This window comes from Sus scrofa, chromosome 11 (assembly GCF_054392235.1).
Source record: "Sus scrofa isolate SSC_HxYL_T2T_F1_AM1 chromosome 11, Sscrofa_HxYL_maternal_Yorkshire_Landrace_v2.0, whole genome shotgun sequence".
Taxonomy (NCBI): Eukaryota; Metazoa; Chordata; class Mammalia; order Artiodactyla; family Suidae; genus Sus; species Sus scrofa.
Window position 1 is genome coordinate 4,759,821 of NC_139393.1, and position 27,688 is coordinate 4,787,508.

General features: G+C 44.2%; 1 protein-coding gene and 1 long non-coding RNA gene across 9 annotated transcripts in view; both read left to right on the forward strand.

Annotated features, from left to right (window-relative positions):
* Positions 1 to 27,688, forward strand: part of CDK8 (cyclin dependent kinase 8) — a 106,626-nt gene that overhangs the window by 63,527 nt on the left and 15,411 nt on the right. For 6 of the 7 annotated variants that reach the window (XM_021065498.2, XM_021065500.2, XM_021065497.2 and 3 more), the window contains 2 exons: positions 22,105 to 22,162; positions 24,524 to 24,655. In XM_021065498.2, the coding sequence (XP_020921157.1) occupies positions 22,105 to 22,162; positions 24,524 to 24,655 (190 nt within the window). The remainder of the gene's footprint in view (positions 1 to 22,104; positions 22,163 to 24,523; positions 24,656 to 27,688) is intronic. The other variant, XM_084981290.1, reaches the window with a different exon arrangement.
* Positions 1,300 to 8,439, forward strand: LOC146398487 (uncharacterized). 2 transcript variants are annotated; one of them, XR_014819009.1, is made up of 2 exons: positions 1,300 to 3,007; positions 4,333 to 8,439. It is a non-coding gene; the product is annotated as an uncharacterized LOC146398487 (long non-coding RNA). The 2 variants fall into 2 exon arrangements; XR_014819010.1 differs by having other exon boundaries at positions 1,545 to 2,972.

Genomic DNA, 27,688 nt, shown 5'->3' on the forward strand with positions numbered 1-27,688 from the left:
CCTTGCGCTTCTGGAGAATGCAGCCTGCGCCTCTGACACACGCTAGCTGGTGCCCGCTGAGGAGGTGAAAGAGGGCAGGTTTCGCCAGCTTTGGGGTTGGTTTGTATTTTAAACCTGTAAATGAAGCATCGTTTTGATGTATATTGATTATTAGATGCCAGGCAAACTTGAGTAATTTGTGAGTAATTTGAAAACAGAATCGTGGCGCCTACTGCATACAAAGCTGTGTATTGGAAGAAGAGATGTTAATCTGCTTATTTTTAATTTAAACCCCCGCTGTGTTAGTAGCCGTCTCTCGGCCACCAGCCTTTACTAATCATGATTGGGTACCTTATTGAGAAGCTTTGCCATGTTAAGGTGCATTCAATTTTGAAGAATTTAGAAACTTCAGAAATTGACCTTCTTATTTTTATTGTACACGGCAGAATAGTTTATGCCCTTTTAAAAAACTCCATATAGCATTAAATTACTGATTAAATTGTAATGAAATCTTCATAAGCTTAAATCCTTTCACTCTCAAATTCCTCTTTCTTACTGCATAACATCGTTGTGCTTCTGTTGTTCTTTTCTTTGTAAACCCGGTGCCTCTGGTAAGGTTTCGGTCGATCGTGAGCCCAGCGCTGGGAGCGATGGTGTGGTCGCTAGTCACGTGACCCCGAGGTGGGCAGTTCTGCCCGGACGCAGGGGTCCTTTCCAGGCTGCTCGTGTTGAGTGCAGTCGGTCTCTGGCCTTCAGTCAGGTGTTTTAGTGCCATAGTGTGTAGTTCTTCCATCTGTCTTTAGTAAATCTCCTTGAAATGCGCTTAGTGGTAGGTTTTTGTTGTTGCTGCTGTTGTTTTTAATCTCCAGTTTTCAAACCTAGAAAAGCATTTGGACTATAGGATCAATACCACGTCAGAAATTTGGTTTGAAAGAACTTTTTTCCTTATGCAAACTTTATTTTTAGTAGAATTATTTTATTTATTAACAGTGAATTTATAGAACACAAACAAGACAAATCCTTTGGCTCTGTATGAAGCTGAAAATAAATGTCAGGTTTTAGAGGTAGACTCTAAAGGAATAAAATCTGAATTTGGGATATTTGGGGGGCATGAGCCATCCATCTCATTTTGTGGCCCTACGATAAACCTTTATCTGCTCTAAAAAAAAATAAAAAATAAAAGTAAAGGAATAAAATCTGGCTAAAGGGCATTTTTCCCTCATAGAGTTAATTATGTGAAGCTAATGCTGTATTTTTTTTCTTTGTGAAACACTGAGTATTTTATTTTATTTTTTTATCATTTATATATTTTTCCTACTGTACAGCATGATGACCCAGTCATATATACATGTATACATTCTTTTTTCTCACATTAAGTGTTCCATCAAAAGTGACTGTAGACAGAGTTCCCAGTGCTGCACAGCAGGATCCCTGTTTTGTTTTTAATGTAAATATTTTTTCACCACTAAAACATATATGTTCATTAGATGAATAAAAGCTGATGTTTAACCAGTATTTTATTTTTATGGTAATTATAATATACCTGAACTACTCACATTAGTATTAACTACAGTAGTGAAAATAGTTTTGAAGTCTGACTTCTTGGAGAGCTCTTCCTAGTGATACAGCCTGAACAAGTTGTCTTTGGCTTGGGGACATGTAGACAGGTCCTTTCAGAAGTCTCTGTTGGTGGGGCACCAGGAGGTGGGTGCAGTGCGACCCGTGCACCTAGGTGCAGGCCACAAAGGGTCACGCTCTCTGGAGCTGACTTTAAAATAACGGTGAAGCAGACTAAAGCTAGTCACTTTTTATTGTCACCACATGCTGCAGTCCTGAACAGTAGCACCGACAAAATCTTCCTGTTCAGTGAGGCAAACCACTGCACCCTCGTACCCTCTTCAGAGGCCACTGTTTTGTCTCTAACAGTCTGTCTGTGCAGACTGTTTTCCAAACAGGGATCCCCTGCTGGTCGGCTGCTGCCTCCTCCGACTCTGTTTGGAGTGCGGCCTCTCCTGTACTGTCTCTGCGTGACTTCTGAGTACCGTCCCGGCAGCTGGCCCCTCTGGGCGTCGCAGGCGCACGGAGGCACACTGGACCATCACCTCTTGGAGTGAGAGCCTCTGCCCCTAGTCTGGATCTCTTGGAATGAGAGCCTCTCCTAGTCTGGTTCAGGTGCCTTCCTCTTTAATTATTCTTCAGTTCTTTTGCTTTTGCCTTCCCCCACCCCCCGCCAGGGCTGGATTTGTGGCGTATGGAAGCTCCCAGGCTAGAGATTGAATCAGAGCTGCAGGCCACAGCAACGCACGATCCGAGACACATCTGTGACCTACCCTGCGGCGTGTAGCAATGAGGGATCCTTAGCCCACTGAGTGAGGCCAGAGATTGAACCCGCATCCTCATGAACACTGGCCAGGTTCTTAACTCACTGAGCCACAATGAGAATTCCTTTACTCCTCCGTTCCTGAAGGAAAGATTCATTATCATAGTTTTTAAAAAAAATATGCCCACCTTCTTGCCAACTGAAAATTAAATTTTGGAGTTTGATAATAATAGGTGGTTTTTCAAGTATTGCTGTGTAAGATATTCATATATGTAGTGATAAGGTATTTACTCTGAAGAACATTCTTTAGAAGCTACATAACCTTGGAGTTCTCTGTGGCACAGTAGGTTAAGGATCTGGTGTTGTCACTGTAGCAGCTTGGGTCACTACTGTGGTCCAGGTTCGATCCCTGGCCAGGGAATTTCCACATGCCACAGCATAGCCCCCACCCCCCCCAAAGGCTAATATGGCTTTTTAAAACCCCTTCTCAAATATTCGTTATTATTTGCAGATGAAACATTTACCCTGTGAGAACAATAGAATTGCTAATTATGGTCTTTGTTCCTTTTCAGTCAGGTTTAGATGAAATGAGGCAATACGGAACTTAATTGATCTACATAGATTTCTAATGTTAAGAGTGGACAATTTGTGGAGTTCCCGTTGTGGCTCAGCGGTTAACGAACCCGACTAGCGTCTATGAGGATGCAGGTTTGATCCCTGGCCTCGCTCAGTGGGTTAAGGATCTGGCATTGCCATGAGCTGTGGTGTAGGCCAGCAGCTGCAGCTCCGATTCAACCCCTAGCCTGGGAACCTCCATATGCCGCTGGTGTGGCCTTTAAGGGAATTCTTTTAAATAAAAAAATAACGAATGAACAATTTGTTAAGTTGCTGATTTGCCACAGGAAGCTTGGTATTGAGGTAGACATTTGCATAAATGGTCTAAAAATACCATTTGATAATAGCCCAAAATGTTATTGAAGCTTTTGCTTGATAAAATTGGCTTTATTGTTCATAGAAATACTGATGAGACTTGATAGTTATGAAGTTCTTTGGTATGTAGAGTTGAACTTTAATGATTAATCTTAGTTGATAAATAAAGATTAGTTTTGTCACTATTAATCATTGTGTAGTAGCAGATCAGTAGCGGGGGTCTGTCATCCTTGGTGGAAAATGGATTTAACAATTCTGGAACTGGAACTCTCGTTGGGCTGAAAGTGTGAAAAGCGCACATGTGTGGATGTTTTAAGGAAAATGGACTGAAAAGGAAAAACATGCAGTATTTACTTTGTGGGATAATTTGTGAATCCAGACTGAACTTTTTAGTTTAGAGCATTAAAATACGTATGTGTGAGTTGGTTTGCTGCAAGTAGACATAAGTAAAAACGAAAGTGTGTGTAAGTCAGCTTTACTCTTTCCTTTGCCTGCACACTTTCTCTTTCTTCTTTTATTCTCTTCTCCTTGGAAATGAAAATGGTTTCACTACCAGTCTGCAGTCCTGGTTCTGACCTTACTGTCTGTCTGAATCGGTTTCTCCAGAGAAGCAGATGCATTTATACAGAAAGAGTGAGATTCCTTTTAAGCTGTTCCCCCAGGCATCTGTGGAGGCGTGGTAAGTCCAGAATCTGCAGGATAGGTGGGCAAGTTTGGCAGACCCGAGGGAAGAGTTGCTGTTGAGTCCAAGGTCAGTCTGCTAGGGAGGCTGGTCTTGGTTTTATGAAGACCTTTAGCTGGTGGATGAGGCCACACGACAGAGGGTAATCCGCTTGACTCAGTGTCCACCAGCTTAAATGTTGATCTCATCCAAAACACCTTGGCGGAAACATCCAGAATAATATTTGTTTGTTTGTTTGTTTTTTCTTTTTAGGGCCACACTCACAGCATATGGAGGTTCCCAGGCTAGGGGTCCAGTCAGAGCTGCAGCCACCCACCTACACCACAGCCACAGCCACAGCCGTGCCAGATCCGAGCCACATCTGCGACCTACGCCACAGCTCACGGCAATGCCGGATTCCTAACCCACTGAGCGAGGCCAGGGATCGAACCCGAGTCCTCATGGATGCTAGTCGGGTTTGCTAACCACCGAGCCATGACACGAACTCCCCAGAATGATGTTTCACCAAATATCTAGGCACTGTGGCTCAGCCAAGCTGACACATAAAATAACCATCCCTCTAAAGATGGGTTAACCAAGGCACAAGTTGAAGTACTGTGGGAAAAGATATTTCACTGTTCCCATTGTCTGTGTCTATAAAATAATAGTGTTGGACTAAGGATCATTAAGAGTTTTTGCTGGACACCTTAAAGAGGAACTAAGTGTGAAATATTATGAAAGCTTCAAATTGAAATGTGCTGTTTAAGTGACTCAAAATAAGGAAAGGTTTGAAGTCTGTTAGCCTGATTGGATTGAGTTTGGTGATTTTTTTCCAAGCCCAGTCTAGTAAAAAACTTGAAACACCAAAATCGTATTGATACTTTTTGTGTAGAAGCCAAGGTGTGACTTGGCAGTGGTGGCTGGACCCCTTGCTCCGAGAGAACACCCTCCCGCACTGAGTTAAAGCACAGACGCTCCTACCACCCGGGCCTCTGTTGTGACCTGTTCCAACACATCCAGCCAGTTCACTCTATCTGGCCTCTTTGAGTAGAACTAACTTTTTTTTTTTTTTGGTCTTCTTAGGGCCTCACCTGGGCACATGGAAGTTGCCAGGCTAGGGATTGAATCAGAGCTGCAGCTGCCAGCCTACGCCACAGTCACAACAACTTAGGATCTGAGCCGTGTATGCAACCTATACTGCAGCTCATGGCAATGCCGGATCCTTAACCCAGTGAGCCACAGTGGGAACTTTCAGAGCTGATTATTTTCTATAAAACTTTATACATTTAGGAATAGTTTTCTTGTGCAGTTGTGAAATCTCAAACTCAGTTGATTTGCTTTTCCTAGGAAAAATTCTGTGACAGGTTAAAAATTTGAAAAACACTGTCAATTGAAGACTAAAAAACACCACTCCAGCCTGGCTCCAGACTCCTTTATCTCATTCTTTATACTTATTTTCCAGCCAACCCTGAGGTTGCCCTGCCTGCTTGAATCCCCTCCTCCCCTCATCTCCAGCTTTTGAAATTCTATTCATCCTTTAAAACTCCTGCTTCCTCATCAGTAAAGCCACCCCCCGCCCCCCCAACACACTAGCTAGAAGTGAGACTGTTTACGTCTGAACCCTGTAGCAGTTACTTTGAACCACCCATGGGGCACTGAGTAGTTTTGGTAATTGTAAGTCCTCTCTTTGATGCTAAGTTCCTGGGGGCGGGACTGTGACTTCTTGTTATATGTTTGAATCCTTGTTACAGTATTGCTTATATTTGTGGAATGAATGAACCAGCCCCTTTGTAGCAGAAACAGAGTGGCCGCCAAGGTTATTCTCCATCGGTTCTCTCTGCTACTGCCCGAGGTTTCCTGTCTGCAGGCGCAGGGTGCTGTGCTGCATTTCTTCTCTTCACTCCCTCTTACGTCTGCTGTGACTTAGTGGAGCAGTGCCGAGAAAGTCCTCGGTTCATGGTACGCGTTGAGTCCTTTCAGCAGCCTCCCTCTTTCCGCCTAAGGAGCTCGGTCGGCTCTTGGCAGTCGGCTCGGGGACCCTGTTCGGCGAGGGATCCTGGCCCGCCCTCTTCCCCACACGCTGCTTCCTCTGCTCAGGGTTTCCCTTCTGCCCGCTGAGACCTGTTCTCCTGGCTCTTTGCCTGTTCTGATGTTCTGTCATTCCCCCACACCCCCGTTTTTTCCCTTTAATCTTAAGGGTAGAATGTTTCCACCGTAGTTCCTTTACATTCCTCACTGTATTTCAAGAGCTTCTTCACGTCCCTGCTGTCTGAATTGTTCTTTAATTGTAGCTGTGAGCGGCATACCTCTCTTTTCCTAAACATCCCAGCTGTCCGAGCTTGTAGCGCTTAGATTTCACTTGAAAACTAGGTTTAACTGACCAGTTCATTACTAATCATAAGGTAAATATTTTAATTTCTAGTGAATAGTTCATTTTAAATTTTCTAGTGAACTCAGTGTTGGCTGAATTTTGTGCTTTTTGTTGAAAATATTCATGCAGCCAAATCAGACATACCGTAGAAATGATTTACGCTTAAATCAGATGTATTTAAGTAAGCATTAAAGACTTGGGCTTTTGATATGTTTCCTAAGGAACCTAATAGAAAGTAGATTTGCCGTTCATTTTTGTTAAGTATATATCAGGTTCTCATATGGTCATTAAAAAATCTAATATCCAACGTTTCATTTGAATTATTACCTTAATAGTTTTATCATCATGGGTAGTTAACTTGGAACTAACCAGGCACATGGGTTGTATTTTCATCCTGTTGCACTAAATGGAAGATAGTATTAAGTGAAACTTACTATAACTTTTCATCGTAGTTATTTTTTTTGTTAGAATCTTTTTTATTCAGAAAAAAACAAAAACCAAAAAAGTTTTCCCACCACAGGCAGGAAGGGGTATGGGTTGGGGGAGGTGTCTGTCCGTCCAGCCCTGGCCTCCAACCCATGTGGTTTTGGTGTGGGGTAATGGCCCCCAAAATAAAAAGGGTGGATGTGGGGGGGCGGAGGAGGGGAGGGGTGCAAAAGCAGTGGGGAGTTTAGGGGAGGGACAGACCAGGTCTGTGCCAGGAGCGCCGCGCGTGGGAAGCCGCTTCCTAGCAGTTCCTGTTGATCCCGCTGCCGTGAACGCCTCCTTTGCCTGTCAGCAGGACGAGCGAGCGTCCTGGCGGTCACGGTGACAGTGGTGTTGACGGCAGGGCCCTGCCCAGCGCTCCTGGTACGAAGATCCACGGTCAGTTCCCGCCCTGCGGCCGTGAGTCCCGCATCACAGAACATTTCTGGCCCCCAGGCGTAGCCCCTTCACGAAAAAGCTTGACTGGTCTCTGCCACCCAGGACACCAGCCTCAGCTGGCGGGGTGGAGATGAAGGTTTCCTGGGAAGGCAGCCCAGATGGAGGTCGAGTCCGCGGCCTGATGGGTCCACGGCTGCTGCTGGGGCCGTGGGGCGGGGGAGGGACAGACGGACTCGGGCTGCCTCTGGCTTGGCCGGTGGGGGAGGCCAGGAGCTTGGGGCACGGGCTGCTGCCGCCCTCGTGCTGCCACTTCTCATCAGAGTGGGTTTGTTTGTTTTGTTTTGTTTTTCATTTAGGCTGAATTACAAGGCTGTATATGAGATTGGAAGTGTTTCGGAGTATTGTAGCTATATAGGTCACTTCTGCCCTAAACCAATTTACAGTAGTTGAGGGGGAGCTCAGTGGCAGAGCATTTGGCTACAAAGCAATTTTGTCTTTTTGGTGGGGGGGTTGTTTTTGTTTCTTTGCAACGGTAATATTTTCTAGAAAATAAATCTGTAGAGATTTCCTTGGGGAGTATCCCAGTGGGGACACGCTGCTGTGCAAGATGTGAAACAGTCCAGTGGGCCGTTGCTTAAACGTATTTAAAAAACTCTGGAGCTGTTTCAGAAAGCTTTAATCTGACTTAAAAAAAAAAAAATCTGGTGGTGCTGCTGCCACGAAGTGTGTTTTAATTATACTGGGTAACTTGGAATCACTTGGTGGGGTTTCAGCTGTGTTTGGTGAAGGATGAGTTGGTTTCTTAGCAACTGTTCAGTAAGATTAAAATCTCAGAGTGAGCCGTTGACTCAAACTGAATTTCACCGAGCCTACTTTATGAAGGTGCCTTATTAGGTATTGATTGTAACAAGATGAATTTTCGGGGTCTTTTGGACCCGATTCTTACACGAGTTTTCTTGTTGACCGTTGAGGGCCATGCAAGTAAGTAGAACGACTGAGAAGCAGAGGGGTTACGTGTCCGGATTCTGGTCACTTGGAGAAGTGTTTTCAAAGCTGGGTCCCCAGCTTTGGGATTTTTCCTCTAGGTCAGTGGTCTTCAAATTTCAGGCTGTAAGCCGTAAGTGAGTTGGGAAATCACACAACACAGCCAGCCTTCTTATTTTCCTAACGGAGTAGAGTAGAATAGAGAAAATATTAGAGTACATCATGTCTTAAAGGAAATTATTGCTTTCGAGAAACTTCTGTTTCCGCTGTGTGTATTCATATTGTCATGAACTATTAAACGATTTTCTTCCTGTAGGTTGTGTTCAAAAAGGTGTGAAAGCCGATACAGTGGGCCGTTTCCCAGAGGTACTTGATAGGGTTGGGAAAAGAGAACATCAAGGAGTCAGATCTTGAGAAAATACTCTGTCCCACGTTCTGAGTACTTTAATGTTTTCTGCAAATTTCTTGGCCTTGGTGGTGCAATCACTTTGAATAGCAGTAGCCCTGTAGGGAATGTATTTTTCTAGGTGGAGTTTATATTTCGGTGGGAGAATTTCAGGAAGTTGCACCTTCCTCATTTAATCCCTCTCCAAATACTAGAATGGTTTGCAGTTAACATATGTTATTGCTGTAATCACATAGAAGTGTTTCCTCCGGACCAGGAAACTGAGGGAAATGTCTCTCTTGTCTTTTATTAAAGTTCACGCATAATCGATGTGATTTGGCGTATTTTATCTTATGTGGGTAGAAGATGATGGCTATTTAAGAAAAAAAAAAAAAAAAAAAAAAAAGCCATGCGTACACTTCTTTTTCTGCCTAAAAAGAGAAGCCAGTACATCCTTTGGCGGGAAGGTGGGGGACGGGAGAGCAGAAGGGAACCTGACATTGCCCAAATGCTGACAGAGGCAAAGCAACCAAGGCATTGAGAGCTGAGAAGAAAGGAGCCTGCCTTGTCGGCTTCTGTTATAACTACTGTTGCCTCTTCTTTGTGCTTTGGCTTCCTTCACATGAGTGTTAAGCCTGTTTCTTTAAAACAGAGCTTTTTCTGAAGAAAAATACCTTGTGATTGTCAGGTTTAATCACTGCTTATTACTTGAGATTTGCTTCATTTATTGGGAATAAATGAAAATAAGGAAACGTCCAAGGGTTTATTCTAATTTTTTATTTGCCTAATTGTATAATTATTAAAACGTATGAAATTACATCCATAAAATTTAAGCTTGAAGATGAAACATAGGTTCTGTTGATAAGAATGGATTAAGGCAAATCTGAACAAGGTTTGAGTTAATGTAAGTTAACCAAATGAACATTGTGTTTATTCTATAATGTGTTTACTTAAATGACCAAAGGTCAGTTTTCCTTCTTGGAAATATTTTTTGTCCACAGTCCATTTGGTTTCTTGGTATGTGTTACAATTGTGTAATTTTGATATTGATGTTGAACTTATGCAATGAATTGCACTTAATTGTTTGTAAATAATGAAAATGAGGCTAACTGAATTTTACTGAATAGTGTAACGGCAAATCTACATGCTAATATGGGCAGAGTTCACGTCAGTTATAAAAATATTCTCATTGGGTGTGCATCTTGCTTGTAGTCTGCTTCTCCTTAGATTCTGAAGGAATCTTTTCAGATACTTTATCAGTACAGTGCTCGAGTTTTTATAGTCAGATTTTCCTCAATCCAGAACAGATATTCTGGGTAATTTCATCAAGCTTTTTTTTTTTTTTAAATAGAGTATAAGATAATAGTTTTGAGTGACCCTGAAAACCGACTGGAAGCAGAAGGTTGTCAGTGTTAAGTCACACGTGTCCTTTCTCTGTTTTCAGTGTAAATGATGTGCTACACCTTATGTCTTTTTTTTTTTTTTTTTGGTCTTTTTGCCTTTTCTAAGGCTGCTCCCTTGGCAAATGGAGGTTCCCAGGCTAGGGGTCGAATTGGAGCTGTAGCCACCGGCCTACGCCAGAGCCACAGCAACGCGTCTGCAGCCTGCACCACAGCTCATGCAACGCCGGATCCTTAACCCCCTGAGCAAGGCTAGGGATCGAATCCACAACGTCATGGTTCCTAGTCGAATTTTTAACCACTGAGCCACTATGGGAACTCCCCTTTATGTCATTTTAAATGCTCCCATTTTTATAAACAAATTTACTATCATCCAGAGCAGGTGTTTCTAAAAATAGGACTGTTTGGGGAAGGCTTTGTTTAGACTTTTGCATCATGGTTATGGGCATAAGAATTCACCAGCTCTCTGGTTGCATCTGGTGAGCCTCATGTGTTTGTCTTCTGGCCTTCAGACTTTTACATTAGAAAAGGTGAAATAAAGTGTCTCTAAGTGAGAATACCAGGAAATGGTTTTTCCAAAAAATGTTTCTGAATTGTCTGAATTACACTCTGTAAAAGCATACAAAAATTAATATTTCCGTCTTTCTAATAATGTTAGGCTTAGAATATTGTATAACTTTCCATGTTTCTGAAGGTTTGCCAAAGTAGTTTAGTCTTTAAAGACATTGTGTTGGGTAAGGTTTTCTCTCACCTCAGCTAATGTTCTTGCCTAAACCTGGTGTGAGTCCCCGGTACCCATAGCCACACACAGCTTCCATTCACTGTTGAGCTTGATGACAGTATCTGTACTGGATGCAGGCAGTGAGAAGTGTTCAAAGAAGAGGGCAGACGTGGGAACAGCACAAGCAGCTGGCTGCTCCTCAAAGCCAGTTCAACCCGAGAGTGCAGCATTTGGTGGAAATTTTTGTAAACGTTGGCCTAATGAACACAGGATTTTTTTTTTTTAAGATTTAGTAAAACTAAGAAAGTTTCCTTAGGTACAATTACATATTAAATCAGCAGTGGTTAGTGAATTAATTATTGAAAAAATAATTTATTAATATTTCTTACCTTCAGTACAGGTGGATTTTGCTTCTCTTTCCTAAGATGTCACTTTGTTGTAATTACCTATGTCCATTTAAAATTATATATGTATAATTTACCCTCAGATTTTTGTCATCCAGAGATACAATACTCTTCGTAGGTATATAATCTGAGGATTTCTAACCCTTTGTGCCAAAATAGCTGTCTGCTTTTCTAAGATTAGTTTCAGCTCTCTGGATTTCTAGTCTTTTCAAATCACAGATAGGCTTGTAGTTTAGGTTAGTACAGTTTGAGATAATACTATTTAACAATAATAAAAGGTGGAAGATAGTTTTTTTTTATTTTTTTAACTACGTTCACAAATCTGTTTAAATAGGAGTTCCTGTCTTGGCGCAGTGGAAACGAATCTGACTAGAAACCATGAGGTTTTGGCTTCGATCCCTCGCCTCACTCAGCGGGCTAAGGATCTGGCCTTGCCGTGAGCTGTGGTATAGGTTGAAGAGGCGGCTCTGATCTGGCATTGCTGTGGCCGTGGCGTAGGCCAGAGGCAACAGCTCCAATTGGACCCCTAGCCTGGGAACCTCCACATGCCGTGGGTGCAGTCCTAAAAAGACAAAGGACAGGAAAAAAAAAAAAAGTTTAAATAAATGCCACGTGCCGTTTTAAATGAAGAGGGAAGTTGGAAGACACCTTAGAAGTGGCCATTCCCATTCCTTGCGTGGTGGTGGTTCTTGTCACACCTGCAGCAGGTGGCCATCCTGTAACTGCCCTGCATTTCCAGCACTGGCTGTCACTCTGTCCCCTTAAGGCAGACTTGTTGCTACACAGCTGTAAGCCTTGGAAGATGAGTCCGAAATTGGGGATTTGTGACACTCTCCCTTTGGCCCCCTCTCTTCTTTGACTGATTTTGGGTTTTTTCCCTCTGATTAATACCAGCTGGTAAAATCAAAAGTTGTCTGGGCCTTCGTGGTTAAGAATGAGAAGAGAATCAAAAGATAAGAAGTAGGTGAAAAGTGGGGAGAAATGAAAAGTAGCAAAAGGAAAAAGGAGAAGGTTGTTGATGGTGGGAGCAGGGAGGATCTGAGGTCTTCTTTCCTGAAAGGTGGTTCTGTTTCCGGCGGCGTGAGCCAGAGGAAGGACTGAGGCCTGCTGCAGCGGGCCTGAGGTTTGTTTACATCCTGGCTCTACGGATTAGTTACGGGACCTTTGGAAGAATTAAGTGTCACCTTCCTCATCTGTGAAATGGGGCTCGACCCATAGTGTTGTCCTTGTGGTCGAGATGCGCCGAAGTATTCGGAGTGTCTGGCGAAATAAGTGTTCGCCAAGTGCAGCTTAGCTCCAGTCCATCATCAGGTCGCCCTCAGACCTGGAGTACCTCGGGGCGGGAACTTTCTCCCTTTCATTTGCCGCTACGTCACTAGTACCCAGAGTAGCACCTATTAGATAGACAGTAAATATTTATCGACTGAATACATGGAGTCTTATCAGCACTCTCTTCAAAACCTATCTCAGAGTGAACCACAGTGAGGCCCTCCACAGTTGGCCATTGGTTCCAGGCATCTGACCAGTGGCTTTTCTCAAGGCATAGGGAACTGTTGAGCTTGCTTCCCGGGGGAAGAGTAAACCACGAAGGAAGGACAGGTTCAGCAGAGATGCTACAGCCTCCTAGCTCAGTGTCCCTGGATCAGTCCGATAAACAGGAGCCAACGAACCAGGAGATTCCAGAATCCCTCGCCACCGGGACATGGATTTAGATTGTCCAGGTGAACTTTCAGGTCTGCTCGTTCATTTTCGTCAATTTCTGTTCATTGGCCCTGATAACCTGACCTCCTGTTTCACACAGTTGTTTTTTTGCCCTCCGCTTACTGCCTCATGGCTTTGCTTCTTACCATTTCTTGTCTTTTCCTTTTTTTTTTTTTTTTTTTCTTTTTTTTAGGTGTGCACCTACAGCATGTGGAGGTTCCCAGGCTGGGGGTCCAATCAGAGATACAGCTGCCGACCTACACCACAGCCACAGTCACAGCCACTCAGGATCTGAGCTACATCTGCGACCTACACCACAGCTCATGGCAACACCTTGTCCTTAACCTACTGAGCGAGGCCAGGGATTGAACCCGAAACGTCATGGTTCCTAGTCGGGTTCGTTAACCACTGAGCCATGAAGGGAAATCCAACTTCTTATCATTTCTATCACTTCTCTTCTAATCCAGGGTATACTTGGATTCCTGAAAAAATGCCCAAGCGCTCTGCCCCACTTAGAGTCATGTCTCTGGGGTCCAGTATCGCCATCACAACCAGAGTGGTCCCTCTAGAAAGCAAAGCCCATTGTGTTACTACCCTGTGAGACCGCCATGCTCAAATCTGTCCAAAACATGTCACATATGTCTTTTTACTGCAAAGATTGGAAAGCTTTGAGGAGTCGTCTTAGGTGTGAGAAAGAAGACATGCTGCCAGTCGGACTGTCATAACCCAATGACAGAAATATTAAAATTTAAAAAGGAAAGTAAAAAAAGGAATCTAGGGAGTTCCCATTGTGGCACAGCCGAAACGAATCCGACTAGGAACCAAGAGGTTGCGGGTTCGATCCCTGGCCTCTCAGTGGGTTAAGGATCCTGCATTGCCATGGCTGTGGTGTAGGCCAGCAGCTGTAGCTCTGATTAGACCCCCAGCCTGGGAACCTCCATATGCTGCTGCGGGTGTGGCCCTGAAAAGCAAAAATAAAGGGGGGGGGGATCTATAAAAGTACCTTATCTTTTCCTTGTCATTTGGTAAATAGCTAGGACCTATTGTGCAGTGGCAAATAATTGAGGTGACTGTCTTTTATAGGGACTGTGAAATCTCATCGTTAGGTGTGATGTTTCTTACAGGATTTTGTTGGATACCTCTTATCAGGTTAGAGATATTCCTTTTCTATATCCGATTAAGTTGTTTCTAAGTCAAGAATTGAGTTTTTTAAATGCATCTTCCGCATCTTTTGAGATGGGTGTATAGCTGTTTCCTTTAATCTGTTAATGTGCTATCTTACATTTACAAGGTTTTATTTGGTTTTTCGTGTTGAGCCATCCTTGCATCAATAGGATCAATCCTACTTGGTCTTGATTTCCCCCCCCCCCCAGTCATTTTTGGATTCCCCTTGCTAATATTTTATGCTGTCTCTTTTCTTGAGTGGAGCTGGTCTGTAATCTTCTGTTTGCATACTTTGTGTTGTTATCATGATTATATTAGCTGTAGAAAATGATTTTCGCTTCTGGAATAGCTTGTATAATGCTGGAATTATTTATTCTTGAAAGGGTAGGAAAAGTCATCTACAAAATTGATGCTGGTGCATCGAACTGAAGATGGATGATTTTTGACCACCGTTTAAGTTTAATAGTTGTTAAAATATCTGGTATTCTGCAAAACCCTGGTTACAATAAACACTTAAAAATAAATACAAATTACCATAATTGACCCTGGAAGAGATAGAAAGAATAAACAGACTAGTGACAATGGAAAACTTAAAAACATTTGTCACTGGCTACCTTTATAAAAGGTAGTAAAGGCAAATGGTTTCACAGTTGCCTCAGCCATGAAGCAACACATAATCCTACAGTATATCAAGTGTTCTAGAGTAGTGCAAAAGAAAGTTTCCTTAATAACTTTGTAGGAAGAAAGCATAACATTGACACAAACCTAATAAAGATAATAGATCGATGTCCTGTATAAATATTTATATTTATATATATACACATCTTAAATAAAATATCAGCAGGTAGGATCCAGAGGAGTGTTAGAAGAACACTGAGCTCTGAGCAAATGAAGCTCATTTCAAGAATGTGAGTATCTGGGAGTTCCTGTTGTGAATGTGAGTATCTGGGAGTTCCTGTTGTGGCTCAGCAGAAAGGAACCAGAGTAGTATCCATGAGGATGTAAGTTCGATCCCTGGCCTTGCCTTGTGGGTTAAGGAACTGGCATTGCTGTGAGCTGTGGTCTGTCTAGGTCACAGATGCAGTTCGGATCCCTTGTGGCCGTGGCATAGGCCAGCAGTTGCAGCCATGATGTGACCCCTAGCCTGTGAACTTTCATATGCTGCAAATGTGGTCCTAAAAACAAAAGCAAAAAAAATAATAATAATAACAGTATTTGGAAACCTATTAACAAAATTCATATTATTTAAGCCAAGAGAATAATGCTATGGTTATCTCAATAGTTGTAACTGTAAGACTTCTACAAGATTTATTCAATGTTTGACAGAATTTAATATTCATTTCTGATTGAAATTCTTTATAACAATAAGAGGGAAACCTCTAAGCATGAAAAGTAAATATACCAACTCAATAGCTGTCATCATTCTAACCTTTCTGTTACTACCACTCTTATTTGACAATGTCCTGGAACTCTTCTAGTCTAGGAATAACCTGAGAAGCTGTAATAGAGGAGGCTAAATAAAATAGGATAAACGCAATAGTTCTATGCATTTCTTATTTGTTTACTGTTGAGTTAGCAAGTACAGGAATCAAAAGAGCCTTTATTATTTGCATAAATGTAAATAATAAAGATTTAGAGAAATATGGAATTAACGTCCACCAAAATGCTTGTAATGACCTAGTCCTGTGCAGTGAGGTTTTAGGTGAATTTTACTTCCTTTACACTTTGCTGTAAGAATGTGTGTTTTTATTACTCTAATTTTAAAACGTCTGTTGCTAATAATAATTTTTTAATTAATAAAAGACATACGTGACTGAAAGTTAGAAAGACGATCAAAAGCAATTGGGGCATCTCATAGAGTGTTGTGGAAAAGTCATCTTGGGGGTTACCTGTCGTGCATGGGTCCCCTGCCCTCCAGGAGCTTGTTGCTCGAGAGTCATTTCCGTGGTGAGTTCCTACTGACAGATTGTAGTGTTAGCTGTAGTTATGCCTAGGGCTTTTAGTCTACCAAGCATCATACTGTCTTTTATGTACGTTAGTAACACTTAGCTTTGCAGCACTAACTTCTCGTGATTTTTTTTTTTTGTCTTTTTGCCTTTTCTAGGGCCGCTCCTGCGGCATATGGAGGTTCCCAGGCTAGGGGTTGAATCGGAGCTGTAGCCCCTGGCCTACGCCAGAGCCACAGCAACGCGGGATCCGAGCCGCGTCTGCAACCTACACCACAGCTCACGGCAACGCCGGAACCTCAACCCACTGAGCAAGGGCAGGGACCGAACCCGCAACCTCATGGTTCCTAGTCGGATTCATTAACCACTGTGCCACAAAGGGAGCTCCATCTTCTCGTGATTTTGTCTGCGTTTTATAGATGAGGAGATGGAGGTGAAGGTCGCAGGGCTCATGGCTGATGGCATCCCTAATTTATTTTAGCCTTGTTCTTAACCACTTAATTATTTATTACTCAAATGAACTTATCACATCTGTAGTTATATAATGATCGTAGCAATCCAGTGTCACAGGATTTCCATCCCATAACCCAAGCACATTTAACCATTTAATTTTACATCCTTGTCTGTAGAAGTCTGTTGCCTTACTCAAGTGTCAGGGGAAGAAAAAAGTTGAGAACTATTGGTCTGACGTCTTTATCTATTCAAATATTGAAAAAAATTATAGTATCAGATAAAGTATATTTTATTTCAAAAGATCAAAACACATTTTATATCAGCAAAATGATTGAAATAGTGAATATTTAGTGGAGAACTTTTGGTTTCTTCACTTTGGTGGTTGCACAGGAAGACAGAAATACCTAATTAATGTACCCGGACATTCTTTAAATTAGATTTTGACAAAGTTTTTAAACTAAAGAACGAGTGAAGGCGTTCATGTTGTGGACTGGTAGTGACAAACCTGACTAGCATCCATGAGGACGCAGGTTCGATCCCGGGCCTCCCTCAGTGGGTTAAGAATCTGGTGTGGCTGTGACTGTGGCGTAGGCGGGCAGCTGCAGCTCTGATTTGACCCCTGGCCTGAGAACTTCCATACGCCGTAGGTGTGGCCTTAAAGAGGAAAAAAAAAAAGAATGAGTGAAAATGGTAGAATGAATCAATGTGATAAATAGAATTGCTTGGCTTTTAGGGCTATATCAAGGGGTATATTTTTTGAAGTAAACATTCCCTGGAGTTCCCCCCATGGGGCAGTGCTTTGACAGCCTGACTGCAGCGGCTCAGGTCACTCTGGTGGCAAGGGTTTGATCCCCTGCCAGGTGCAGTGGGTTAAAGGATCCTGGTGCCCTGCATTAAATGATCCCGTGTTACTGCGGCTGTGGCCTGAGTTGCCGCAGGGGCTTGGATTCAGTCCCTCGCCCCGGAACTTCCATGTGCTGTGGGTGTGGCCATTATTTAAAAAAAAAAAATCACTAAAAAATGTATGTCTTAAGAAGTTCAGTGTGTACTAGAAGATAAAGGTGCACATGAGAAGTATTCACAGAGATGCAGATTTTACATTACTCCGTCAGAACACAATAAAAGAAAACTAGAAATTAAAGCAGAATTCTGTTTTCCTAACTATTAGACATCATCAGATGGCAAACGTGCCGTTTGAGATACAGATCAGTGTGTACTGCAGCATGAAATGGTTAACAACCAAACAGAAACGAAGTCATTGCATGTCTAGGACGTGTGCCGCCAGGCTGTGTTGTGTACAGCGTGTGAGTTCCCAATGGATCTTGGGAACTGCACTCACCGTGGTTTCTTAGGATTTACTGTCTTTTTTTCATAGGCAGATTCTGTTAAGAATCAACTTTTCTTTTCTTTGTTTTCAGTTTGGTTTTTGTCTTATGTTAGAGAATACTTGGTTTACAGTGTTGTGTTAGTCTCGGGTGTCCAGCAAAGGGATTCATTTATACGCAGACATGTATCCATTCCTTTTCAGAAGAGTTTCTCGGAGTGGTATTGCAGAATTTTGAGTCGAGTTCCCTGTGCTCCACAGTAGGCCCTTTTTGGTCCTCTGTGTTGTGTGTAGTGGCGGGTGCATGTCAGGCTCCTCATGTGTCCTTCTTCTCCGTCTTCCCCCTTTGGTAGCCACAAGTCTGTGCTCCGTGTCTGTGAGGCTGTTTCTGTTGCGTAGATGAGTTCAGTTGTGTCGTATTTAGATTCCACGTGTGAGTGATACAATGTTGGTCTTTGGCAGACTTACCTCACTTCGTGCCATCGTCTCTGGGCCCGCCCATGTTGCTGCAAATGGCGTTATTTCAAAGAACCAGCTTTTCTTGTTGCCTCAGAGTCTCCACTGTGCCTCGATAACACAAGTGAACACATGAAGCCTTTGGCTTCACCGCTAGAATAGAAAGTTCTTGCGGTGAACTTGACATAGCTGCCACCATTTTGCACTTCTGTGCCTCCGTGAGAGACCTCCAACTGATAGCGGCCGTTTCCTGACCAGCCCAGTTCCCGTCTTTCTCAAGATGTGGCTCCCTGCATCTTTTCTTCCAGAGTTGGCCTCTTGGATGAAACCCGTTTGCTATCCCGGCTGCACGTCGGAATCACCCGGAATCACCCGTGCGCTGTTTGCCAGCGTGACGGTCTGGGGGACAGGAAGCCTCTGCAGGAATGGCTGTGTCTGAAACCCAGACGTCTCGCTTTAGGAAATGGCAGCAGGTGTGTGGGGGAGCACAGCAACATAGAGCAGGAAGAAAAGCCGGGAGGCTGTGAAACAAGGGCATGTTCTCTTAATTATAGTTTTTTTCTGGAAGAAGTGAATTAAGAGAAGGATCTCGTAGTTTCCCATGATCAAATAAGTGTACTTCAAACAAACATCTCAGCGGTTTGTTTCATTGTTCAGCAGGCAGCACACGTGTTCTGTGACCGTTTCCGTGCATAGGATAACCGCTCTTGAAGGTGTTTGTTTCCGTGGTGGCATGACACTTTTAAATCACGCTGGACCTCTGCTCTCTGCAGCCGCAGCCGCGAATGCTTTAGTGGAGTATAGGCCTCGTCAGAATGTCCGCAGCAGAGGTCTGTATGTTGCTTAAGGTGAGGATGTTTGATGGCATGTTAAGAGTCACAGACTAGAAGTTCCCGTGGTGACGCAGTGGTTAACGAATCCGACTAGGAACCATGAGGTTGCTGGTTCGGTCCCTGGCCTTGCTCAGTGGGTTAAGGATCCGGCGTTGCCGTGGGCTGTGGTGTAGGTTGCAGACGCGGCTCGGATCCCGCGTTGCTGTGGCTCTGGCATAGGCCAGGGGCTGCAGCTCCGATTCGACCCCTAGCCTGGGAACCTCCATATGCCGTGGGAGCGGCCCAAGAAATGGCAAAAAGCCAAAAAAAAAAGAATCACAGGCTCTTGACCAAAGTGATGGTTGTTACTAGTTATTTCCTGCATCATCACCAACTAGTTGGCATGTTTTGACTCTGTAAGCTAAAACTGCTAAATTCACCAACCGATGGACAGAGAAGAAAGAAATTAGCTTTTCAACGTGGCATTAAATACTGGAGCAGAAATTACCCATCACGTCTTGTGAAGCCTCTCCCTTACTATGGATTAAGCCTCAAAATAAGTAGTGGCCCGAGTAGTCATGATCCGTGTGGGCTTCTGCCGCTTTCTCTTGAGCGTTTCTTTAGGTCGCATTTACGGAAGAAATGTGTGTGGCTGTGTCTCCTAGATCAGAGTATCGTGCCCTGGGCACGTGGAGTGCCACCATGGAGCATGAGGAGGGGGCCATCGTTTCCAAATGGTGTTCTAGAAACAGCGCTTAAACCCATGCTCTTTTGTTTACGACTGTGCAGCATGCCCCACGTGGACTTAAATTCCCTTGGTTAACTGTGGGTAGTGACTTTCAGCCCCAAGACCTACCTCAGATCATGTGATAGGCAGCAAATGCCTAGCCAGATCTTTTTTTTTTTTTTTTTTTTTGCTTTTTATGGCTGCACGCATGGAATGTGGAAGTTCTCAGGCTGGGAGTATCAGAGCTGCAAATGCTGGCCACCGCCACAGCCACAGCAGTGTGGGATCCTTAACCCACTGAGCGAGGCCAGGGATCGTACCTGCTACCTCATGGATCCTGGTCGGGTTTGTTACTGCTGAACCATGATGAGAACACCCACAAAGTAATTTTTCATTTTCAGCTGGAGCTTTGGCTCCAAACCTCAGTACCAGGCCTGACCTTTACAGACGAACTGTTCCCCACCAGTGCTCAAACCCAGGCTTGGGACTTGGCTGGTCCAGGAGAGAGAGTTTTTCCCCCTTTGCCTAGTAGCAGGCTGACCAGTACCACCCACCCCAGGCCTCTCAGATCTGGGCCCAGCTGCTGAATGAGTAAGAAAGCACGAGAGAGAGAGAGCGCATGTCCAATCCCTCTAAGATGGGAGGCGGACAGAAGATGCCCGTGTGTCCTTGTGCTTTTGGCAGACTTGGACGTAATCCTTCAGGAGCACTTTAATACTAGAAAAATCCATCACAGCAGACGAGTTAATGAGCTTGTAGCTTTGGAGAAGCGGTGGAGTTTGGGAAGGGGTGGAAGAGGCCTGGGAAGTGAAAGCTTCGTCACCTCCGCCTGTGACTTCAGAGTTTGAATTGTTGATGGTCAGACTACCTGTGTATCACTCCCAGCATTAAGGGGGGCATCAGATTTTGCCGGGCAACACAGGGGAAAGTTGTGGTGGCAGAATTAATTAATGGGCTGCACGGATGTCGTTGCGAAAGGCTTCGTCACAGAACCCTGCGACAGACACCCCGAGTGCGGGGAGGGTGGTGGTGGGCGGCAGAGGCCAGCGGGGCGAGCTCGCAGGAGCCCGGGCCCCGTTCCAGAGGCTCTGGTCTTCCTCAAGGGCCGCCCGGGGGCCAAGGAAGGTGAAGTGTGTTCGTGACAGTAACGCACAGCAGACACTTCAAAGGAACTTTTGAAAAGGTTTGTCCTGCCTCTGTCACTCTAACCACCTCTGTCCTCACTCCTGGCAGTTTGTTTTTAAATCTAGCTGTAATCGCAGTCCGGGTGTGGCTTTCTCTTCCACCCTTTGCCCCTAATTTTCTCCCCTGTGACTGTGGAGGATTTGAAGCAGGGGAGGGAGGCGATCGGCTCCTTTGTGGAGCTCCCCCTGCAGTGACGCACGACAGCGGTAGGCCGGTAGGCCGTCCCGCCCCGAGGACCGTGCCGAGATCGCCGGAGCACAGACACCCCCGCCGGGCGAGCAGGTGCCCCAGCCGAGGGCATTTCACCCTGAGGCTCCGCGGGGTCGGTTCTTTTCACTGAGGATAAGAACACAGTTTGGTCCTTGGAATTTGGTAGGATAATACACTGTGAGTTACGTTTTGTCAGTCATAGCACAGGGGCTGTCACTGCCTGTGGTCAGGAAAGCCTGTGAACTGGTTTCCGCTGTCAGCGGCCTTCGGGAAAGTCTTTGATTCTGAGACGGCTTTGGTCCGTGTCTGAACGGCGTCGTGATCCGGTGGCACCGAGCAGGTTGGTGGACCTGCGGTCAGATCAGGGGCCCGGCCGGCCGCCCGCGTGAGCTTCGGGCTTTGCCTCCCCTCCTGTCCCTCCTCCTGCACAGGTTAGTATACAGTTGGCACCGCCGTTAGTCCATTCAAGATGATTTTAACTTTAGGTTTTAGTTAATCTCAATATTTTTAGGGATGTTAAAACTCTTCGAAATAAGTGCTTGTGTAAAATCTCCCTTTAAATGTTGGTTTCCTTTTTTATTTAAAAATGAACACCTCAGCACTGTTGAGGCCATGGAAAAGTCCTGTCTATTACTTCGCTAACTCATTTAGAAAAGACTTTATAAATCGCTTTTTTAATAATTTATTTGAAACACAGGTGCATACTCTGCCGTTTCCCCATCATTACATTGCTACCTAGAGTTAAAAATACTTTTGAAGGTTTGTTTTCCCGTAAAATTGCAGGACATTTGATGTAATTGGAAGAGTTAGAGGGAAGCCCCTGAGGCTTTCTGCCGATGTTCCGCAGTGGTGAGAGCAGACTGGGGGCCGCACCGACAAGGGCCTTAGCTCCACGCGGAGAGAAGCAGCCCCGATCGGGGCCTCGTCACGTTTGCTTATTGCTTTGCATATATACACATAAAGCTTCTTTGGTGACGTCCTGTGTTTGATTTTAATTTTTGAGTAAATATGGTTTTTTAAAGGTGGATTTATGTTGTATTGACATATTGTCTATTTAAAAGAAACCTCTACTGTCTACTGAAAAAAAACACTATTTTGTTTCCACAGAAACCTGCTAATATTTTAGTTATGGGTGAAGGTCCTGAGCGAGGAAGAGTAAAAATTGGTATGTTATATCTTTGATAAGTCACAGTGTAGCTCTCTTTAAAACTTCTGCAGGCAGCTTGATCACTTCTCATTTTTGCTGTAATAATATGCATATATTCATGGAGTTCCATATGATCGAAGCCATTTCTAAAGATTATACGTTAAAAGTGAAAAACGTTTCACACTCTTGAAAGGTGTCAGACAATCTTTAGAGACTGAAGTGTTCTAATTATAAAATGAGCCATGCAAATTTCTTAGAAATTTTTGCCTCCATTAAAAATAGCCTGTAGAGGTGAGTGGCTTCTGTCCTTGTTAGCAGCCAGCCTCACCTTTGGTCACAAGGGCACACAGCAGTACCAGGAAGTATGCCGTCAGTTCTGACCACCTGAGCCAGACTAGAGCAGAACATATGCCTCTGTCAACCCCCTTGAGCTTAGGAATTACCACCTGAGAATGCCACTGAGGCTGGGTGGGTTCTAACAAGCCTTTGCCTCAAGGGAAAGACAGTTACTGAGCATTCTCTACCTCGTCATGTTTTCTTATATATCAAAGCCGAATTTTACCCATTTCTGGTCTGATAGCCTATGAGGATATAGAGGACAGAGCTAGATTTATTTATCCTACCTGGTTGTTTTTTCATTGTCATTTCCAAGTTGTGTTTGTCACATTTACTTAGTTTGTTTGTGTGTGAGTAGAAGAAATGCAGTAACTAAGTTGCACTAAGTTAAAAGGCAGAGGCTTATGGGAGTGTGTGTCACAAAGTAAATAGGAATTTCTGATGGCAAGATTTAACACGACCTAGAATTATCAGCCGATTTGTACCATTTTACCAACAGAGAAAAACCGAGGTGTGCCTGATGCTTCTTCCTTTTCCTCCCGTATAAATTCCCCAGAACGCACTTTCTACTTCTAATTAGACTCTTGAAATACTCTTGATATAAATTTTGCACATTTTTTGGTAGTGTGAACATTTGATACACCTCAGAATGCTCCTGCTCATTGACTTCCTTTGAGAACCAGGCCCCATCCGGACTCACCATAGGATCAGCAGATGCCTGTTAAGGCCTTCCCTGTGCTTGTCAAGGGTTTTGTCCAATCCGGCTTGGTGGCATCAAAGTCAAATATAAGTTCAAAGCATCCAAAATAAAAAAGACCGAGCTGAACGGGATGCAGATGTGTCTTCACTGTAAGATTTGGGGAAGGCTGATCTATTGCAAATAACCTCCTTTGGGATTAGACGTCTGCATGACACGTATGATGTTGGCAGGTGGGGGACACAGTGATTTAGGGCACTCACCACATAGAAGAAGAAATACTACCTCTTCTGTAAACCAGTACTTAGTAACCTAACTCATGGGTTTAATTCTGTCCTGAATTTCTGTGTTGGTTTTTTTGAACCGCTATACTTAAGTAGATTAGGTGAGGGCCTACTTCTTTAAAAACATGTATTTGGAAAACAAAACTAAAGAAATGTGAATGAATCTTGAAATCCTTGAATAGGTGGTATAGGTGGCATAGGGATTGTTCATTCAACACGCATTTTTGGCAAAAGCTGTTTGGGATGACACTGCGCTTGATGCTAAAAGGGATAGCGAGATGCAAAATACACAGTTCTTGCCCATGAGAAGCTTACGGTTTCGTAGGTTACACAGCCAGGCGCGACTAACTGCAGCGCGTGTTCAGCTGTGCTCGACGCCGTGAGTGTATCTCAGCACAGCTCCAGCCCCGAGACAGGAGTTCGTGACATTTGTCAGATGAGTTCATTTCTTCTAAAGTCAGTTTCCTCCTTTGAAAAAGGAGGCGATTGAATTATATGATCTTTAAAGGCTTTTCTAGCTTAAAAAAGAAAAACAAAAAACCATGATTCTTTAAAAATAAGTTAGTAAAGTTCACCCCAAATTAGTGGGGAGGAGACAGCGATATTATCAGACTCTGTAGTCAGTTTCTGGTTATACCAGTGAACATGCTTCTCGATGCACAGAGTGGGCAGCCTTCCTCTAACTGATCTAGTGTCTTGGTGCATGTGACCAATAAAAAGAATCAAAATGCAGTTTGACCACCCTGCCCGATGCTGGTGAGACAGTTGGAATGACATCTGCCTGGAGGGAGGCGTAGGGTCACCCGTGACCCTGGTAGCCGGCGTGTCTGTGACCCAGAGGGAGAGTGAGTGACGGCAGTTTGCAGCAGGTGGAGATCTCACACTTGTCTTATTAGCGTGGGCCTTCTGACAGGGGTGAGAGAGGTTTTGCTGGTTTTCTCCCCCCAGAATTGACACTTTTTGTTATCTTACTAAAGTAGTAAAGTAGTAAAGTTAGAGTAAAAAATGTAGTAAAAATATGTAAAAATCTTTTTACTTAACATTGTCACTGTTTTTTTCCAGCTGATATGGGCTTTGCCCGATTATTTAATTCACCTTTGAAGCCTTTAGCAGATTTGGATCCGGTAGTCGTGACATTCTGGTACCGAGCCCCAGAATTACTTCTTGGAGCAAGACATTATACCAAAGCTATTGGTGAGTAGAGCTCGTTAAAATTCCATGGCCTTTGAAAAGTGGCTTTGTGGTGGTAGAGTATACGTATTTCTGTATATTTTTAAATCAATTAATATAAAAAAATTCTAAAAGGAAGAGCAAAAACTACCCTAAAATTCCACTATCTAAAAAATACCATCATTAGCATTAGGGGTGTACCTTTCTAGACATCTCTTTCTGATAGGTAAATAGATGCTGAAAAAGTTTTTGAGTGTATGGGATCATACTATGAATTTTAAGTAAAACGTATTTTAAGTTTAATTTTACTTGAAAAGAGAAATAAACACAAAATTTCTTAATCATTGAACTTTAGACAACTATTTCTTCATAAAAAGAAATATGCTAGAAGAAATCTTTTAGCTGCTAAAAGATCCCCTTAAAATTAAGGACAAAAGATTATGCAGATAAGTAGGAGCTGAGACCCTCTTAATTCACTTTGCAGTTTTTGATAGTATTGATTTTCCCCTTTTGCGCAGAATGAGGACGTTAGTGCTCTTCTGCTTCCTCCTCCACCAGCCTCTCGGTTTGTCAAGAATATGAGTAAAGTCACCATCAAGACACATACTTCCGTCCTGTGGGCGCACGTCATCCCCGCCCTTAGTTGCCCTGAGCGTGTGTGTTGCGGTGGGTTTGATGCGCACCGCCTCCGTCCTTTGCTCACCGCGTTCCCATTTCTGACATCTTTATGCCGCTTCATGTTACTGGCAGAATTTTATCACCAAGTCGTTTTTCCTTCCTGTGTCTTGCCTTTTTCCCTTTTATGAGGGTCTTCGTTGCTTATGTTCGCTGTTCTCCGGGGGGGTGGTCACCCCGCGTCTGTTGCATTAGCTAACTCCACCCGCAAGTCTTCTCTCCTCTGCTGTGCTCTGGATTGGGTTTCATCCTGGCCTTTGCCTTTTCTCAGGGTTCGATCCGTTTCTTTCATTTCATCCCTTGGCTAAGGAATTTATCTCAGAGGTAGCTTTTCTGCTTGTTGTATTTCAGGAAAAATGCCGTCTTCACGCTTTATGGTTGGGCAGGGCTTGAAGTTCTAGAGACAGAACCGTTTGCCTCAGGACTTCGCGATGCCCTTCCGCGGTCTCCGAGCACGAGCGTTGCTGGTGGACAGTCTGGTGCCAAGCATTCTTCTCTCTCTGCGTTCCCTGGGCCTCTTCCTTTCTCCTTGCTTTGCCCAGCAACGTGCTGGGCACTTGGTGGGCACATTGAGTGTGAAGGTCACGTCCCGTGCCTGGAGAATGCTCTGCTCCAGGTCTTCATTTCTGCCCCTCTGTTTTCTGTTCCTCTCTTTCCTAAGCTGAGTCTAGGCAGATGTTAGATTTCCTGGATTGGTCCTTTATACCGCCTTTCTTCTCATGTTTTTCTGCTTTCGTCTCTTTTATTTCTATGAATCCCTTCTCGTTATCTTCTTATTATTAGTCTTCATAGCATCTCATTTTACGGAAAGAAAAGCTTCCTGAACACCTGTGAGGACAGTTGTCAAGGTTCCTTTTAAATTGTAATTTGCTGTATTCCTGGGATCATCTCCTGTGTTTTGTTCGTAGTCACTTTTTATTTATATGTCTTGGTCTCGTCCCATAACGTGGCGAGTGTCCTTCAAGTGTTTGTCGACCCTTGAGGTCTCTGACTTTTAAGAATGAGGTTACAGGGAGATCCCTTCATGGCTCAGCGGTTATCGAACTCCCACTGGTATCCAAGAGGCTGTGGGCTCCATCCCCAGCCTCGCTCAGCAGGTTAAGGATCTGCATTGCCACGAGCTGTGGTGTAGGTCGAAGATGCAGCTCAGATCTGGCGTTGCTGGGACTGTGGTGGAGGCTGGCAACTGCAGCTCTGATTGAACCCCTAGCCTAGGAATTTCCATATGTCGCAGGTGCAGCCCTAAAAAAAGCAAAAAAAAAAAGAAAAAAGAAAAGTGAGGTTACAGGAAGCTGCTTGGGCACTTTGTGTGCATGACTGGCGGGCTTTATTGAGGGTCATCCAGCAGAGAACGGCCTCAAGCTGGGGGCCCCCGTGCCGGGGCGCACGTTTCTGCCTTGAGGACCTTGAACTTCTCTAACGGGAGAATCCTTCCACCTCAGGCCCACGCTCTTTAAGGCTGGCAGGGCCGGGGCAGTAGATGAGGGGGTCGATGGGGGATCAACAGGGCAAAATACAGACTCTGTAGCTGGAATTTCCAGGTACAAAATGTGCCCAGATTTGCACAGGACAAGGCTGCTTCCCTCTCGGCCGTAGTGCCCTGGACTGGGGCCTTCTCTCAGCTGGCCTTGCATGTAGCTCTGCCAGATGCGGTCTGCACGAGACCAGTCTCTTCTCACCCTGATCTTAGAGTACCCTCTTAGAACTTGCTGGTCACACAGTCTAGAGCCGCCACTCTGCCTTCCCCACCACACTTCCAGCTCACACTGTCTTGACAGCGTCCTTAGGCGGCACCTGAAATCCCCTGAAGGGGTGGGCATTGCCAGCTGTTGACCCCTGGAAGCCAGTGCTGGTGTGGACATAGTGCCGACGGCCCCTTGCTGGGTCAGTGAACGAAGCTTGTCCCCGTGGCTCTCCTGCCCTCTGACTCCTGTGCGTTTGTACCTGCATTACTTGGCTGCCAGCTCCGTGTCGCCTCAGAAAGTGGAAAGAAGAAATACCTGGGCTCGTTCCCCACGTTAGTCTGGAATCCAAGTGTCTTTTTCACAAGCTCTTTCATGCTCACTCATCTTCATACCTGCTGGGAGAACACATTCTGCTGTGTGCAAGAGCAAGGGTAGGTTCAGGTACTGGATCTAGGACTTTGCGGTTGTGGGGCTCTAGATCGCTTTACAGACCCAAAAGTATTCCAGAGTACAAGCTGTTTGCAGTCAGTTAGAAGGAAAAGTAAAAATGATTGAACCTAGTCCTGTTTTCGAATGTGTGTTATTACGTAAGCACACACTTGGTTGTCTTTTTTGCAAGTGTATGCTAAATGCTTAAGCACGTAAACTCATATGATATGTAGGTATTTTTTACACCTAGAAAATGAATATTTAAAAA